The sequence below is a fragment of the Saccostrea echinata genome, unplaced genomic scaffold (assembly GCF_033153115.1).
Source record: "Saccostrea echinata isolate AGI-Se365-2 ecotype Australia unplaced genomic scaffold, CSIRO_AGI_Sech_v1 ptg000009l, whole genome shotgun sequence".
In the NCBI taxonomy this organism is placed as follows: Eukaryota; Metazoa; Mollusca; class Bivalvia; order Ostreida; family Ostreidae; genus Saccostrea; species Saccostrea echinata.
In genome coordinates this window covers 2,720,266-2,739,134 of record NW_026889758.1, presented here as the reverse complement: position 1 = coordinate 2,739,134, position 18,869 = coordinate 2,720,266, and the positions used below count along the sequence as shown (strand labels likewise).

Sequence of the window (18,869 nt, the reverse complement as noted above, 5' to 3'; positions counted from 1 at the left end):
GATAGCATTGAGAGAATAATGATAATGTGCAACATGGTTGAGCCTTACCATTTTACCCAAAAATTAGATTGTAATATATCAAGTTAAAACTGACCATTTAACCAGACTAGAATTTCCCTAATTTTGAAAAGTACGATATTTTAGTAATTTTACATTGACTTTCATAAAGAAATTGCTATGCATGTTCTATATTTTTCATTACATTTTACTTAAATATAATTTACTGAAATTTAGTAACAGAAAAAAAGCATCGCACACATTTGCATTAAATCAATCGGTAATTTAAAATATCTTCTTACAGAGGTCTGATAGGGCTTATTTCAAACTATGCTGGCAATAAATATGCGGTTTAATTTATTTCAAATTATATATAAAGAGAGATTTTGTATCCTTGAACAAAATTTCTCAGTTTCAAAAAATTGAATTTGAGGAAAAAATTGGCCCATCTATTGTGTACTACCAACGTCCATTTGAGTGATAGCAATGAGAGAATAATGATAATGTGCAGCATGGTTGAGCCTTACCATTTTACCCAAAATTAGATTAATTTGAACCTAAATGACTTGAAATCCTTACGACATGATGTAGGAATCGGAGTTTCGTGAAACTGTCTATTTCCTTTTTTTTTTCAATCTGAATAAGTTGCCCGCGTTGCGCAGTAGTTAGAGCGTCTGCTCTATAATCGCGGAGTTAGGAGTTGATCCTTACGTCGCGGGTTCGAATCCCACTGCGGGACGTGGAGACCGGTCCTTCGGATGAGACCATATAAACTGAGGTCCCGTGTCGCACTACGTGTTGGCACGAAAAAGATCCCTCATTGCTCAATGGCCCTGAGCGCCGAGCATAGGTCAAAATTTGCAGCCCTCCACCGGCAAGTGGTGGCGTCTCCATATGAGTGAAAAATTCTCGAGAGGGACTTTAAACAACAAACAATCTGAATTGCATTCTGTACGCGATATGCATCTCGCTTCATACACGGCCACTGTGTCCGGGATTATTCGTATAACTGGGAGATAATTTCAACACAGAAGTTTTATTACGATGAATATGTATTTTTAAAAAAGTTTACAGATTTTAACTCTCTTATTTTGTCTTGCTTATTCTGTGGCACCAAAATGCAAAATGCATGCACGTGAACGACCAGGAAAAGTAATCAATTTTCTAGAATATATTATGAAATACATGCAAGAAAACTGAAGTCATTTACATTTTATACATCGCTGTTTGTATATTGCCCAGAGAGTAGTGTGTAACAACATCTGTTACTTAATAATAAATTAGTTTTCAATTATAAAACTTGCTTATTTGACTGTCATAAATTAAATGTCACACGCACCTGGTTATAGCATAGGTCAGGGTCACACTAGTTCATATCACAGGGAGTCGATTCATTAAAATCTGTACATTAACGATTTAAAGTCATTCATGACAAACGTACGCTGAATGTCAGTTTTTTTTAAACTTTGAAATAAACAAGTTATCACTGGTATCGTCGGTCGTTATCTGACACAGACATATGTAAAGTACATGTATATGCGCTGCACATTACTTGAAATTAACAAAACAAACATGGATAAATGAGGGAAGTTCAAGGGTAAAACAATTAATTAAGAGAAACTACATTTTTTACGTCACAAACCCGTGGTTTTGAGGTAAACGTGTCTACAATTAAATCTTGTTTTTGAAATGTTTCTTTTGTTGGTTTATTGTTTCTATGTGGATATGCTGAGAAAAAATTGATTTGTGAAGAGCTTGAAAGCTATTCTGATGAAGAAAAAATAAATAAAATTCAGTTGTTTTCGTGGTTTCTAAACAAAATGTATTTCCTTTCATTTTCAATTCATTCTTTTTGATAGCAATTCTATTCATTTATTAGTTTATTCCCCTCCGATTACAGGCCCCGATGAACAGCGGGTACAAGGGGCGTGACCACTATAATTTTGCCAGTATATACTATTCTATAGGAAACGAGGCTAATTTAAAGGTTTTCCCCATCAACAATAACGCCTGATAACTTTTTTTAAAATTATTTTAATTGTGCTTATCATGGATATTTTTTGTTAAGTGATGCCCCTTCAAAATAATTTCTTAGGTTGGGCCTCCCTGGACTTAAATTGCCTCCAATGGGCGTGGTTTATCAGTGTCGGATTTAAGGGGCGGGGGGCAACCCCCCCCCCTAAAATTGTCAAAGTTAGCGTAAGTCATAGTTTCGTCGAGAAAATGTAAAAATATCTACCTCATTTTCCTCCTACAATATCTCTAGAATCCAGGAGCTTCTGGGGGCTTCGTCTCCTGGGCCCACTGGGGGCCCCAAGGCGGCCCCAGACCCCCCTGCCTACTTTTTGCGCCTCCCCCCCCCTAACTTCAAATCCTGGATCCGCGCTTGCTTATATTCGGTTTGTATGTATGGTGACATATTTCTTCTGCCCCTATATGCATACTATTTTTCTACATACAAGATAACTAAATGTATGTCAAATTGCAACATTAATATGTTACATGCAACATGCAATATAACGATGTTAACACGAAACAAAAATTAGGTTGCATAAAAATAGGATTTTTTTCTAGTATATCTTGTATCGTCCAAATGTAACTCCCTTTGTGTAAGATACATTTTATTTATGATGGCAACTTTTTTTTTTTATTTTGACATGCAACTTTTTAAAGTCAACTTGCGAGAATATCTATAGTTTGTAATGTTGAGAAATACACATCATAAAAATAAGTTGCATATACATAAATAATTTGCTTGTCAAAATAACTTTTAAAATGAGTTGCATGTTTACCTAAATAAGTTTCGAGTTAACACAAAATGTTGCACGTTGACAAAAAAATATGCATGTCAACATTAGTAAATTGCATATCAACATTAATAAGTTACATGTCAACATAAATGTAAAATGTGAAAATAACAAACAGTGACCAATATCAGAAATCAAGTTAACACAACGAATCATGAACAGGGCAAAAAACGGACCCTTAGAAACACCAGATGTGGGATCAGGTGCCTAGGAGGAGTAAACATCCCCCTGTTGACCTGTCACACTCGTCATGAGCCCCATGCATAGATCAGGTATACAGAGTACTCCGTAGACAATTTTAGTATAAAAGCAATAACCTAACAAATGGTATCAAACAAGTCGGAGAAATACGATCCGACTATAGGCTGTATTTACAAACAATGTCATTATAACGACTGTAGAATTTGAGAAAAGCTGACTTTAAACGGGGATATTGAAATCTTTGTAACATCAATGTATTTGTCAACAGCTTGTTATGGTTTAAATATTGATTGTAGTCAGAGTTTGCTCTAACGCATCGAATCAGTTGGGAGACAAAAATACCATATGTAGTTGATGTTGGAGTATCACTACATAAATAATGGACGTTGATGATGGAAAGGCTGAAGTCATCCCGTTTGTCATACAGGTTAGTTTTATGTTGGTCCTTATAGTCTATAGGCAGTAAAACATCCAAATATGAAATAGATCTGACTGACTCGGTAGAGTCTAATTTCTAGTTCACGGTGATATATCGAGTCGACATATAAATAAATGAAAGTAACTATTGTTAATTGATAAAACGTTTTCGATATATCTAAATATCGAGTTGAGGGCCACAGCAGGGGTTTTCTTCTTTTCTAGTAGAAGTTTATGAATAAATTCTACTTCATAAGAATATAAAAAGGTCGGCTAAAAAGGGGCACAATTAGTGCACATTGCATTCCAACAGATTGTTGGAAGACCTGGTCTCCAAAGGCTACGTAGATATTGTCGGCAAGGAACTCTGTTTAATTATTTGCTTTCCAAAATAAAATGTTGCGTGTGAAATACCTAAGGAAGAAGCATGTTAACATAATTAAGTTGCTATGAACATTAATAAGTTGCATGAAATATGTAGATAACGATTAGTAATCATACTCAAAAGTCCATTAAAACACTAAAAAAAAAAATTGTGAGAAGAGCAAGCAAGAATCACTAAAAACATCAGATCAGAGGGATCAGATGCCATGGAGGAGTAAGCATTCCCCGTCGACTGGTCACACCCGCCATGTGCTCTTTGTCATTATCGGGTAAGCGGATAAACCCGTTCTCAATTTGGTATGAAATTAATGGCCAAATAATTTGTATGAAAGACAAGGTCACTGAATTTTCAAAATGTTAACGTCAAACGAGATTGTAGATACCCTTGTATCATCGGTATGTTTGTCAGTAGCATGTTCTTTTAAAAAAATTTTGGCATGAAGAACATGTTCTTACGTATCGAATCAACTGTGAGACATAAACCCCAAATGCATGTGATAATGGTATATTGTTACATAAGGGAAGTTGAAGCTAGAAAAGATGAAGTCATCATGTTTATCATAAAGTTTAGTTGTTTGTTACCACTGTATGTACCAGAATATTGATGGTCTTGATTAAAATACTGGGTCTATAAATAATAAAAATCTGTATTGTTTTGAAATAATTGAATACCAATTGTGTATCACGATGAAGAAAAAGGCATTAGAGGGAACGGTTGAGGAAGAATTCGTCGTTCTTCGTTGAATTTCATTACGAATGACCAACAAATAGAAGGGTGTAAAACGTATTTCCTGTGGTATATAATGCTTGTAACACACCCAAAGTTTTTTTTTAACACAAATGATTTGAATAGGATTTCGTATTCATATGTACGTCAGGAAAGTTGGATCATCATTAACTGGAGGAAAGTGACAGACGCAATAAATCATGCAGGAACTACAGGCAAAACACAATCGTAATATTTAAACGATTTTTTCACGCCTCCTTACCTAATGCAAGGCTTGCTTACGAACAAAGAGGAAAGGTTAAATTTCTGAATAGCAAAAAATCGTAAGTTTGTAAACTTTTCTTTAATAATTATATTTAGCCTTTGGTTGTATATTCTTTTTTCTGTTTTTGGTTATTTTATTTTGTTAGTTTGTATGTTTGTTTTGTTTTGGTCCTGATATAATGTAAAAAAACATATGTAAGTCAAATCATAGATACGACACAGTATATTGTAGGTACATCGGATGTTTCTATACAGAGTAATCGTTGTAGTATATTGTAGGGACATAGAATGTTTCTATACAGAGTAATCGTTGTATATATTGTAGGGACATAGGATGTTTCTATACAGAGTAATCATTGTATATATTGTAGGGACATAAGATGTTTCTATACACAGTAATCGTTCGTTGTATATTGTAGGGACATAAGATGTTTCTATACAGAGTAATCGTTGGTTGTATATTGTAGGGACATAGAATGTTTCTATACACAGTAATCGTCGAAGTATATTGTAGGGACATATGATGTTTCTATAGAGAGTAATCGTGGTAGTATATTGTAAGGACATAGGATATTTTTAAACAGAGTAATCGTTGTATATATTGTAGGGACATAAGATGTTTCTATACACAGTTATCGTTGTATATATTGTAGAGACATAGAATGTTTCTATACAGAGTAATCGTTGTATATATTGTAGGGACATAGGATGTTTCTATACAGAGTAATCGTTGTAGTTTTTTGTAGGGACATAGGGTGTTTTTCTACAGAGTAATCGTTGTATATATTGTAGAGACATAGAATGTTTCTATACAGAATAATCGTTGTAGTATATTGTAGGGACATAGGATGTTTCTATACAGAGTAATCGTTGTATATATTGTAGGGACATAGAATGTTTCAATACAGAGTAATCGTTGTATATATTGTAGGGACATAGGATGTTTCTATACAGTGTAATCGTTGTAGTTTTTTGTAGGGACATAGGATGTTTTTCTACAGAGTAATCGTTGTATATATTGTAGGGACATAGGATGTTTTTCTACAGAGTAATCGTTGTATATATTGTAGAGACATAGAATGTTTCTATACAGAGTAATCGTTGTATATATTGTAGGGACATAGGATGTTTCTATACAGAGTAATCGTTGTATATATTGTAGGGACATAGAATGTTTCTATACAGAGTAATCGTTGTATATATTGTAGGGACATAGGATGTTTCTATACAGAGTAATCGTTGTATATATTGTAGGGACATAGGATGTTTTTCTACAGAGTAATCGTTGTATATATTGTAGGGACATAGGATGTTTTTCTACAGAGTAATCGTTGTATATATTGTAGAGACATAGAATGTTTCTATACAGAGTAATCGTTGTATATATTGTAGGGACACAGGATGTTTCTATACAGAGTAATCGTTGTATATATTGTAGGGACATAGGATGTTTCTATACAGAGTAATCGTTGTATATTGTAGGGACATAGGATGTTTCTATACAGAGTAATCGTTGTTTATATTGTAGGGACATAGGATGTTTCTATACAGAGTAATCGTTGCATATTGTAGGGACATAGGATGTTTCTATACATAGTAATCGTTGTATATATTGTAGGGACATAGAATGTTTCTATACAGAGTAATCGTTGTATATATTGTAGAGACATAGGATGTTTCTATACACAGTAATCGTTGTTTATATTGTAGGGACATAGGATGTTTCTATACAGTGTAATCGTTGTATATATTGTAGGGACATAGGATGTTTCTATACAGAGTAATCGTTGTAGTTTTTTGTAGGGACATAGGACGTTTCTATACAGAGTAATCGTTGCATATTGTAGGGACATAGGATGTTTCTATACATAGTAATCGTTGTATATATTGTAGGGACATAGAATGTTTCTATACAGAGTAATCGTTGTATATATTGTAGGGACACAGGATGTTTCTATACAGAGTAATCGTTGCATATTGTAGGGACATAGGATGTTTCTATACAGAGTAATCGTTGTATATTGTAGGGACATAGGATGTTTCTATACAGAGTAATCGTTGTTTATATTGTAGGGACATAGGATGTTTCTATACAGAGTAATCGTTGTATATATTGTAGGGACATAGGATGTTTCTATACAGAGTAATCGTTGCATATTGTAGGGACATAGGATGTTTCTATACACAGTAATCGTTGTATATATTGTAGAGACATAGGATGTTTCTATACACAGTAATCGTTGTTTATATTGTAGGGACATAGGATGTTTCTATACAGTGTAATCGTTGTATATATTGTAGGGACATAGGATGTTTCTATACAGAGTAAGCGTTGTAGTTTTTTGTAGGGACATAGGACGTTTCTATACAGAGTAATCGTTGCATATTGTAGGGACATAGGATGTTTCTATACACAGTAATCGTTGTATATATTGTAGAGACATAGGATGTTTCTATACAGAGTAATCGTTGTTTATATTGTAGGGACATAGGATGTTTCTATACAGAGTAATCGTTGTATATATTGTAGGGACATAGAATGTTTCTATACAGAGTAATCGTTGTATATATTGTAGGGACATAGGATGTTTCTATACACAGTAATCGTTGTATATATTGTAGGGACATAGGATGTTTCTATACACAGTAATCGTTGTATATATTGTAGGGACATAGGATGTTTCTATACACAGTAATCGTTGTATATATTGTAGGGACATAGGATGTTTCTATACAGAGTAATCGTTGTTTATATTGTAGGGACATAGGATGTTTCTATACAGAGTAATCGTTGTATATATTGTAGGGACATAGGATGTTTCTATACAGAGTAATCGTTGTAATATATTGTAGGGACATAGGATGTTTCTATACAGAGTAATCGTTGTATATATTGTAGGGACATAGGATGTTTCTATACAGAGTAATCGTTGTTTATATTGTAGGGACACAGGATGTTTCTATACAGAGTAATCGTTGTAATATATTGTAGGGACATAGGATGTTTCTATACAGAGTAACCGTTGCAGTTTTTTGTTTCCATCTGACTCTATCGGCACCCACCAGCACAGCTTCACCAAAAGTTCTCCCTGACCCGGTCGTCAAGGAAACGTACATCCCTCTCACTGATGACTGGTGCTCGAAAAATTTTCATTTTTTTGTGAAAAGGTGCAAGGAAACCCCAACGGAATGCTGTGACACTGTGGTGGACTATCGCTATGTTCAGACAGGAAACCCATGCACTGGTCCCAACACGGACTGTGACATCGGCAACTATGGAGTTTTTATCACCTGTTGTAAAAACGGGATTGAAATGAAACCCGTATATTAGCCTTCAGATTTAGTCTTCAGAAAGACTTTTTAATGAATTCCATCCTTTATGGTAATGTATTATACTACAGATGAAAGCACTCAATGTGATTAGATGTATTTTAATCTTAAACTATTCATCTTGTTGTTAGGTCATATTCTGATTTAATAGTTTTATTTTCATCTTACTGTGGAGCCAAGTTCAAATAAAACATTCAAATGTATAAAATTATTGAATTTGAATTTACTGCCGTTTCTCTGTTCATCTAATTTTTAAGATAGATCAAATTTGTTTTCGTTATTATTAGATTTACTGAAACATGGGCGTTATTTTCAGGGATTTTTTTAATCATTAAGCCATAATAAACAATATATTTGAAAATACATTTATTCCATCATAAATATTTTTAAAGTAACATTTCACTGAATTCTAATTTTTAAAGGCCTGTTTCAATTTTTATAAGGCATGTTTTTATTAAAAGAAAACTATGAACAGATAGATCTAGAGGTAAACAGATAGGTAAAACCTCATTATTGATTGGATTTCCGGAAGGATAGCCTACCTGGTATGTCAGTGAATAAAGACGATGTTTTAAATAGGTGATTACTTATAGAAATCAGTTTATGAAATGGGAATTAATTATCCTTAACACATAAGCCAAAACAGTCTTTTGGCTTCGGCTAAGTATAGTTTTCGTTATCTACACACTGCTCTGAAAACAGTGAGTAGTTGTGTTCCATGGCGTTTAGGTTGCGTTACTTTGTGTTTTTCCCTCATATGATATTCCCTCATTTAATACTGCGTCTACAGGATTAGCGTCTTCATATGAGTAGATATTTCAAAAACTGTTTCAGACCAAAAAAAAAAAAAAAAAATTTCGATTTTTGTTTTCAAATAAAACAATACGATTGCTAAACAATTAAAATATAAAATGGAACAAAAAGCAATTAGATTTACTAGTATGTAAAGAAATCTTTTGGATAAGGTGATAAAAAATAGCTCTTGTTTACACATACTTGTATTAATTTAAGGCAAAATTCCCAGTTGGAAGTGTTGCGTAAATATTTTTTTTATCTTTGTAAAAAGGACAAACAAGTAAAAAAAAAAATGTTATTATTATTTCAACTTTCCCACAAGTTCAATCTGAATTATCTCTGACTAATATATTCTTTGTAAAAAAGGTGAAAAACTATATAAGCATACTATAGTTAACTCTAAAGTTGTGTTTATGCTGTTTGCGTAATGTTCTGGCGTAGGGGTAGAGGTGTTAAGCATTATAATTAAGCACGCTTTTAAGATTACTGGATGCTTCATTCATCTCACTGTTTCACACTAGTGAATTAATTCACTTTTTAAATTAAAAAAAAATGTGAAGATAAAGAACAGCGATCAATCTGATATCCCTGGAAATAATACGAATCATGAACAGGACAAAAATAAGGACCCCTGGAAACTCCAAAGGTGGGGTCAGATGCCTACAAGGAGAAAGCATCTCCTGTCGACCGATCACACCCGCAATGAGCCCTTTATAATGATCAGGTAAATGGAGTAATCCTTACACTCCAAAGGTGGGGTCAGATGCCTACAAGGAGAAAACATCCCCTGTCGACCGATCACACCCGCAATGAGCCCTTTGTAATGATCAGGTAAACAGAGTAATCCTTAGTCATTCGGAACAAAAACAATGGCCCAACAGTTTGAATGAAACATGTCAGTCAAACTTCGACACAATGAAAGGTTGTGTAGCAACCATAAAACGACCAAAGTGATTTCAAAATACTGACTTTAAACGAGATTCGGGAGAGCCCTGTAACATAATATTATCTGTCAGTAGCCTGCCTCAGTTTAAAAAAAAATGATCGTACTTGAAACATAACATTGCGTACCGAATCAGACGGGAGACGTAAACACCATACAGGTGATAATGGTGTCATACTGTAATTTTGTAATTTATCGAGTGGTAGTAAATACAAAAATTATAATATGACAACTGTTGTTCAAAAAAAAGTACAAAAAATATTATTTGAAATTGGTATATCACTAAATAAATAGGGGACGTTCATGATGGAAAAACTGAAGTCATCCCGTTTGTCTATTGCTACATGCTACTGCATACCGAATCAGTTGGAAGACATAAAAATCATTGGCATATCACTACATAAACAGAGTAAGTTCACCATGAAAAAGCTGAAGTAATCCAGTTTGTCATATAGTTTAGTTGTTAGTTGGTCCTTCACGTCCATATTTCAAGTTCGCTGGGATGTACCTGATTGAAGATATCTATTGTTATTCGATAAAGAGTTGTCGGTATATCAAAATATTGAACTGCAGGCCAGAGCCATATTTTCATTCTTCTCATGAAAAAAGTACAACAAGAGGCCTATGGACTACAACACTCACCTGAAATTTTTGATCCCATGGTGTAGCCCTACTCTACCTCCAATGGGTCATAACTTGAATCCCCATATCACTGAAATTCTTTAATATTAATTTGACTTATTTATTTTATATTATTTTTTATTTTATTTCACCATGGTCCACTGTTCTGGAGTAGATTTTTTAAGGTTTATTGTTTCCTCTCTGCATTAGATAACATTTCATTCCTTACTTTAGTCCCACCCAAAGGGCCAAAACTTGATTTAAAAAAATATTATTCACATATCTTGAGAATGTTTTGCATATAAATACGATTTATTAGGGCCTGCTACACGTGTTTATATTAAATTCCTTTATATTTTGATGCAATACTTTGACCCAGTATCATGATAATATGATCACAATATATTACATCAGACCCCTATATCACAATACTCTCACAGTGGCCACAATTTGAACAAATTCAAATTTGTACTACCTGAGAATGCTTGAATATTACTTGCATAATTCCTCTGCTGTTCCTAAAAAGATTTTAATTTTTTTCCTATATATACGCATGTAACACTTTGATCCCTTGTTGTGGCCCCATCATACGTACCCCTTTCGGCCATGAATTCAACAAATTTGAATCTGCACTACCTGAAGATACAATAGTACTTGCCTATTAACATGACTAACATGAAAAGAAAATTTTTGAAGACTTTCACTATAATTTCCATGTAAACATTTGATTCCTTGTTGAGGACCCACCAGGGGCCGAAATTTACTGAACAAATTTGAATCTGCACTACCTAAGGGCGCATACAAGCCTAGCTTTTCACAAAAAGAAAAGTTCTTTAGACTTTTATCTATTCCAGTGTGAAACTTTGTTCACCAATTGTGGTCCCATCCTACCCCAAGGGTCATGATTTGAATAAACTTGAATCTGCATTACTTGAAGAAGATTCCCTCTTAAAACATGACTAATCATACTCGTTATCTTCACCTTCTTTCGAACAAACTTGAACCTGTGCTACCTGAAGATGGTTTTATATTACCCATTATATGACTTTTCATGGCCTTTCTGTTCTTAAGAATATTTTTTGAAAATATTTCCTATACACACCCATGTAGAACTTTTATCCCTATTGTAGCCTCATCTTACCCCTGGGGCCATGATTTAAACAAATTTAAATCTACATGTCCAGAAGCTAAAACTATTCAGCTGTCCATCGGAATTCCAACATATTGTTGGAAGACCTCGTCTCCGAAGACTACATAGATATTCTCAATGAGGACCTCAAGTATCTTTTTAATATCAATTTTAGAGTACTTGTGCGTAAAATCACAATGATTTTTAAGATGACCAATCAAAAGATACGAAAAAATTCAGAATTTCAATTTTATTGAAGAAGCAGAACTTTGTAAATGATGTCAAAAAGCCTAATCTTAAATTCTTCCTGAGAAATGGTTGTATAAAGTTTGAAAAGTCTTGTTTTAATGTAATTGGTTTTGAAAGAAAAAATCTCATTTCAAATTTTCCAGTAATTCTTTGGTGTTTTTGATTAAAGCCACTTCTTGGATATATTATACTACAGTGCCTTTACAATTTCTCTTTGCTGGAGTTATTATTTTCTGTGATGAGCGACGATCATTGTTTATCAGTAACTTGAATTTGATCATAAATTGCGTTTCTGTTGATTTGGTTGGGAGAGGAGTTTTAAAGGATTTTGATTGCTGTCCAATCCTGATCTTCTTACTTAAAATATTAATTAAAACTAAATTCCTAACGTCATTATCCATTTACACAACTTTCTCATAATCATTTGATTTTCTCTTTTAACAAAGCAACAAATTTCAGTACTGTTTTTCACAATAAAGTATCTTGTAATTCACAACGCAATGTATAACTACTTCAATCAAGACGTTTAAATCATTCTCAAGTACCTATGTAATTGTCTCGCTTTCCTTACAATCCTACGGTGGTATTTGTTAATGACTCCATAATGAGCCAGTCTGATGTATTAGGTTGTTTATTTTACAATGAACTTTTAACCCTATTAATAAACAGTTACTCCTTCCTCCTCGAGGCAAGAAGATTCTACTGATGTATTCTACAATAATCAAAACAATAAAACAACCATTAAACAAAGACAACCTGTACAACACAAAGGGCAAGGGATCTTATAGATCCAAACATAAACAAGTCATATGGGCATAATTGCTAAAAAAAAATACAAAAAACAAAAAAAAAACAAGGTACATATAAAATACAACCAGCTAAACTTTCAAAATATCCACTGTTAAAAATACGAAATGAATGATCACCCTATGCATACATGTACAGATTTTTTGATTTTTGGATCACATTAATATATTACTAAATTTAAATTGAATAAAAATGTGAAAGCCTCAATCATAAGCACAGAAAGGTATAAACAATGATATTCATTATATACATGTACTCTATACAAAGTTCCATAACTCTATATTTTGTATCCATAATGTAACTGTAAATTAGTACAGTTATTTTAAAAGGATAATACGTCATATGCAAAGTATGTCTCCATAATATGAATTCCAGTGAAATTTTAGTTCTACAAAACAAATTAATGAATGTCATAAAACAATTTTCCTGGAATTTAAGAGAAACACCGAAGCTAGAATATTTTCTCTGATACACTTTGATAATGCCAAAGATAGTTTTCAAGATGTTCATTTCGGTTATTGATGTCAACTATAGTAGTGATTAAAATAACTTTGCTGTTGATGTCCACGCATATGAAACACAAAATAAAGGCTATCCAGTGTTCTCAAAACCATGATTATCTGTTTTTAGATTAACTGACCAATAGACTGATGAGATGTAAAGAACTCATGAGAACTCCCATTAAATTAGTAACAGTCATTAAGACCGATGAACCCTCATTCAACCCTGGGTAGTACAGTCTCATGCCCCTCGATAAACCAGAGCCGTGAATGAACCACTATGCCTGTCGTAAGCTCGGGCAAATCGACTTTCTCTGATACACTTTGATAATGCCAAAGATAGTTTTCAAGATGTTCATTTCGGTTATTAAAGTTTTCAACTATGGTAGTGATTAGAATAACTTTCCTGTTGATGTTCACGCACATGAAACACAAAATAAAGGCCATCCAGTATTCTCAAAACCATGATTAGTTGTTTTTTTTAGATTAACTGACCAATAGTTAAATATGAGATAAGTTTTTACTTATTATGCAAAATAAATTGAAAATTACTGCCATATTAATTCTGATGCAAACAGGAACAGTTTATCTTCACCCTCGGGGCGACGATTCTTCTTTTGCCTGAAGTTTCAGGATGGAAAAGCAGATAAAATATTCCCGCACAAACCACGTGACCCACAATTCCTATAGGGGCCACTACCAGCACGTAACAATCCGGTGGCGGGAATCTGTCGTCTGCTAACCAAATAATCAGTGCCACCATCACCATGTTCTCTGCGTAGTACACGACGTAATAAATGAAAGTCAAGTATCTGGTTTTCCCTTCCTTCAGATTGATGAAAGAAAACAAACCAATGAATCCCAAAACCAGTAAGAAAGCGTGCTGCAGCATTGGAACCCCACATCCTTTGGATCCGCTCTTTTGAGCCTCTGTTTGGTTTTCATCTTGACCAGCGTCACCGTTTTCTGCCGATCTAGCATCTGGCGTCTCTTCCGTTGGATCTTCGCAAATTCCCGCCAATTCAGCCTTCATAAAACGGTACAAAAGCGTGACAAAAATGACATGTAAAGCTGCAACGATAAAGGACCAGGGTTTGAAGTAGGCTGCACAGAGGCCAAGCAATATGTATCTTGGACCCAGCTCGAACATTCGCCACAGCAGATAGAATAGGGAAGAGACATAGTCTACATTTGATTTAGCTTTCTGAGCTTTCCTGTTGGCGCGGTAATAAGTTGTGATGATTAGTGATGTAGACACCCATGAGGACATCAAAGAAGACACTACAAATAAACCGTTTAAATTTAAACTTAATATGTAGAAGAGAGTTCATATGTATAACATGATGATCTTTTAATTTGTTTGATCATGAAGAAAAAAAATTATCATTTATTATCTAAAGATTTTGATTTTTTTAAACGAACTGATCAGAACCAAATTTTAAAACGCTTGAGTTGAAAACTTACGGATCGGGAACTCGGTAACAGAGGATTGACTGTTGGCTGCTATAAATATCTGTAACAAAAGCTGAAGCGCGGACTCCAGGAACCCGTCAATCAGACCCAGAATCGTGGCGTCTCGTTTCTCCTCAGTGGCACGCTTCCTTAGTGTACAGGCTTTATCATTTTTACCATGCTTCTCTAAGCGTAAACTATGGGCTACATAATAAATGTACTCTCCTTGCCTAAAATCAGAAAATATTACATTCTAATAATTTCTGCACCTAGACACTAAGTTTATACTTTTAACGTATGTACCATGTAAATATTGCCTACAAACAAGCGGTGTTTATTGCCGGCCTAAAAATGTTTCTTAATCCCCCAACTCTTCTACAGAGTTAGTAGCCCCCCTCCTCCCCCCCCCCCCCACCAACCAGTTCAATTTTTAGAGCGTCATGATACTATAACACATTTGTTAAGTTGGAGCTTTCAGAAAATTTATATAATGTCAAAGCTGTTAAAGCTAACTGCATATAAGTATATACTCGTCAGAAGGGCCCAGCAATATTTGCTTACCTCCAGAGTCGACCAAGCTGGAAAAACGACAGTGTGATTCTAAATATGTACAACGTTTTGGCGTGTTCGTATTTATTCCTTTTATCCCTCCTGTAATACATCTTGTACCAGATCACGGAAATTATTCCCGATATGACGGAGGGTACAATTATAAACCCGGCTGTTAGATACAGGTGTGTTAATCTATTCTCGTAATAATAAAATACCAACAGACGAATGTCAGTCCCATAGTCCACAGCGAATGTAAAAAACCCAATAAATGCCAGCACAATATCCTTGATCTGGAATCTGGGTGGCCAGTCTAACTTGGTTGAAGGTTTAGTTTTGATTGTTAGGCAACAGAACGTCTTATTTCCATCGTCCTCCCCGCTGTCTCCGGCTTCCTCTTTGTGTTCAATAAGGGGTTTCTGTACATCCTCGGGTTTGTCCGGTGCGGTCTCTGGTGACGAGTTCTGGGTTTTATTTTCACTTTTTTCCTGTCCACCTCCCGGATTGTCGGATGCCTCTGGTTTGTTTAGTTCCAAATCTGACTTTGAATCTGTAGTATCTACCCCTGGAACAGCGTCTACATTTTTGGTGTCTTCAACAGAATAAAGTCTGCGAGCCATGGCCGCCTTGGCGAGGTTTTTGGCTTTCTCTGACTGACCAGCATACCGGACACTGGTATCCAGAGGGAGATCCATAAAACCTGGTGGAAGTCCAGAAGGTTCAGTCATCTTCTCTTCCTTGGAAGTTAGGACTTCTTTATCCTCCATCTCTAGAACCGAAAAAGACGTAAATATTCCTCAGATATTGAAAGCGCAAGTAGAACTATTGGAAAAACACAGGTGACTCAGATTATGGGGTTTACCTGTGGTTCTATGGAACTACACTCCGACCATAAAATTATCAGCACTGAAAAGCTTACAAATATTCAGCTCGAAGCTAGTTTATTTATTCAGGATGTTATCTAAGTATGGTAACCTGATACTTCTCATGTACGACTTATGCATAGTACGAACACATGATTGCTTTTCTTAATATGTTTACTTTCTGTCTAGTTATCGGTCATGTTATTTCATACATTCTGTTTATTTATATCAAGGTTTATGTAGTTTCTATTTATAACAAGAAGCCAGGTGTGCGGAATTCCCCATTCAATTTTACTGCGGATAGCAATTAAGATAAGTATTTATACTTAAGGCATAATCGTGACAAATGAATGAAAGAAATTGCCCATTATATTTCATTCCGAAGATATAAAAACACTCTACACCATATGCCACAATTAAAAGGAATTTTTATATTAAAAGTCACAAACAGACTACTTTATTGATATAAATAATTTTCCCGGAGCCGTGACTAGGTCATGTTATAGACCTTATTGATATGAGAGTGAAATAAAAAAAAAATCATTAATGTGCATACCTTATATGTATAAAAAATGAGAGGAAAAAATGAAAGCATTTGAGCATAGAATAATTTTTCTAATTATAATGCCTATTTTATTTCTTTTTGTAAATGGCATTGAATTCTCAATGATGACGCCATTGTAATCATTTGCAGTCTGAAATTTTGCAAAATATTTTTCCATGACTAAATTGATAATTGTATTCTTATACAAAATAAATATGTTAATTAAATTGATATCTAATAGCAAAGGGGGTAGGTGAACAAGGCGTGCAGAATGTTATAGTATGAGAAAATGGTCCTTTTTTCCCTCTTTAGTGTGTATGTTTACTATTTCATAGGCAAACAATTTCAATCTTCGTGAGATTTTTGCAAATTGTGGAAATTTACATAAAGCATATTTTAATGTTAGATGAAATATCAAAGAAAATTTTGTTATTATTGTGATTTAATTTTTCACCTTCAAGTTTGTTGCACTTTAAGCACTTCGCTTAATTGCTTTGTTCGTCCATCTTCTTTATAATTTTTAGAGAAGCTTCAGTTTAAACGTATTAGAAATACTGAATTAAAAAAAAAACATTAAGAGGAGTTATATATTATTTACATCAATGCTTAATTTGATTAAAATATATTTTTCTGTAAAACAAAAAAAAATCTACAAGAATGGAAAAAAATTCTCGCCACTAAAAAGTTCCTTTGTAGTTATACAATACAATAGCCAGACAGTCGAACGTGTCATAGGAAAGGTGATACATCACACACACAGAGAGAGAGAGAGAGAATTACACGTAGGTCTGGATTGTCGTGCATTCCAATCAAAAACACAGATGATTTAGTAATATAACGGTTTTCTATGTTCTCAATTGATTGATAAGTTACACATGTATATACTATTTACTTCTAAAATTAGATATATCTAATTTGTGATTACGTCATTGACAAGTTAAAGTATTTTGATTACTAAGGCAAATGATATGTTTCGATATTTTCATTCTTACTGTCGTTATTTTATAGCCCTTACAGTTACAGTAGATTATGATGGTGTTTCCTCTGGTTCAACTAGTGCTTCATTGTTAGTGATTTTTTTTTTTTTTGTTTTTTTTTGTTTTTTTGATATGTTCATTACATTTCATATTGAAAAAGGCAGAAGAATTCCATGACATTATCATAACTGCTGCTAACATGTCATTAAATAAGCCAGGTCATATAAGTAAGAATATCAAAAAGCATAAAAATAAAAAGTGGTTTGATTCAGACTTGCAAACAATGCGCCGTAGATTGATTGCGCATGGAAAAATTTATAGCATATTTCCAAAGGATCCAGTTGTTAAGAATCATTACTACAGACTTCTTAGAGAGTACAATAAATTAAGAAAATTTAAGCGTAAAAATTTCCAAAACTCCATTCTAAATCAACTTGATGCACTTCAAAATAAACAACCAAAACAATATTGGAAATTAATTAATGACCTAAAAGATAATAATAAAGACAATTCTGCTGCAAACATAGATTCTGAAACGTGGGTAAATCATTTTCGCAACCTTCATTCTGTTTGTGATAACTCTTTTAAATCAAGGATACAAGAGCTAGATTCAATTTTGGCTGACATGGAGAAAAATCCATCCTTTAATGAACTGGATTTCAAGATTTCACGTAAGGAAATTGTAGATGCAATAGCAAATTTAAAATATGGAAAAGCCAAGGGGCTTGATTTGATATCTAATGAAATGTTAAAACATAGTCAGTCCTATTTACTCTCCTGTATACATAAGCTCTTTAATAGTTGTTTCACATATGGTATTTATCCTCAAACTTGGAGTAACGGGTACACAAGTCCAATTTTTAAGTCTGAGGATCCAAACAACTCTGCAAATTATAGGGGTATTACAATTACCAGCACACTTGGCAAGTTATTCAACAGCATTCTGAACTCTAGATTAGATAAATTTCTTAAAGAACATAATCTAATTCACCAATCTCAAATGGGTTTTACCAAAGATGCAAGAACATCTGATCATCTATTTGTGCTAAGGTGTTTAACTGATAAATACTGTAGCTTAAAAGAAGGAAGACTATATGCTTGTTTTATTGACTTTCATAAAGCTTTTGACAGTGTTATCCACACAGGATTAAAGCTCAAATTACTTCACATGAATGTTGGATCTAAATTTTATAATATTATAAGTAATATATATAAGAATAGTCAGGCATGTGTGAAAATTGGAAGGTTCTTCTCGGATCCATTTCCAATAGCTATAGGTGTCCGTCAAGGGGATAACTTGAGCCCTTCTTTAT

The 18,869-nt window shown here is 33.9% G+C and overlaps 1 protein-coding gene and 1 long non-coding RNA gene across 2 annotated transcripts; one reads left to right on the top strand and one right to left on the bottom strand.

Annotated features, from left to right (window-relative positions):
• The first annotated feature begins 4,661 nt into the window (after positions 1 to 4,661).
• LOC133183163 (uncharacterized) lies at positions 4,662 to 8,349 on the top strand. Its single transcript, XR_009720596.1, has 2 exons — positions 4,662 to 4,856; positions 7,790 to 8,349. It is a non-coding gene; the product is annotated as an uncharacterized LOC133183163 (long non-coding RNA).
• Positions 8,350 to 12,479: 4,130 nt separating this feature from the next.
• On the bottom strand, positions 12,480 to 15,954 carry LOC133181610 (XK-related protein 6-like). Its single transcript, XM_061316156.1, has 3 exons — positions 15,185 to 15,954; positions 14,636 to 14,853; positions 12,480 to 14,452 (listed from the first exon to the last, which is right to left on the bottom strand). The coding sequence occupies exons 1-3, from the start codon at positions 15,937 to 15,939 to the stop codon at positions 13,731 to 13,733; spliced, it is 1,695 nt and encodes a 564-aa protein (XP_061172140.1). The 5' UTR covers positions 15,940 to 15,954; the 3' UTR covers positions 12,480 to 13,730.
• Positions 15,955 to 18,869: the final 2,915 nt, after the last annotated feature.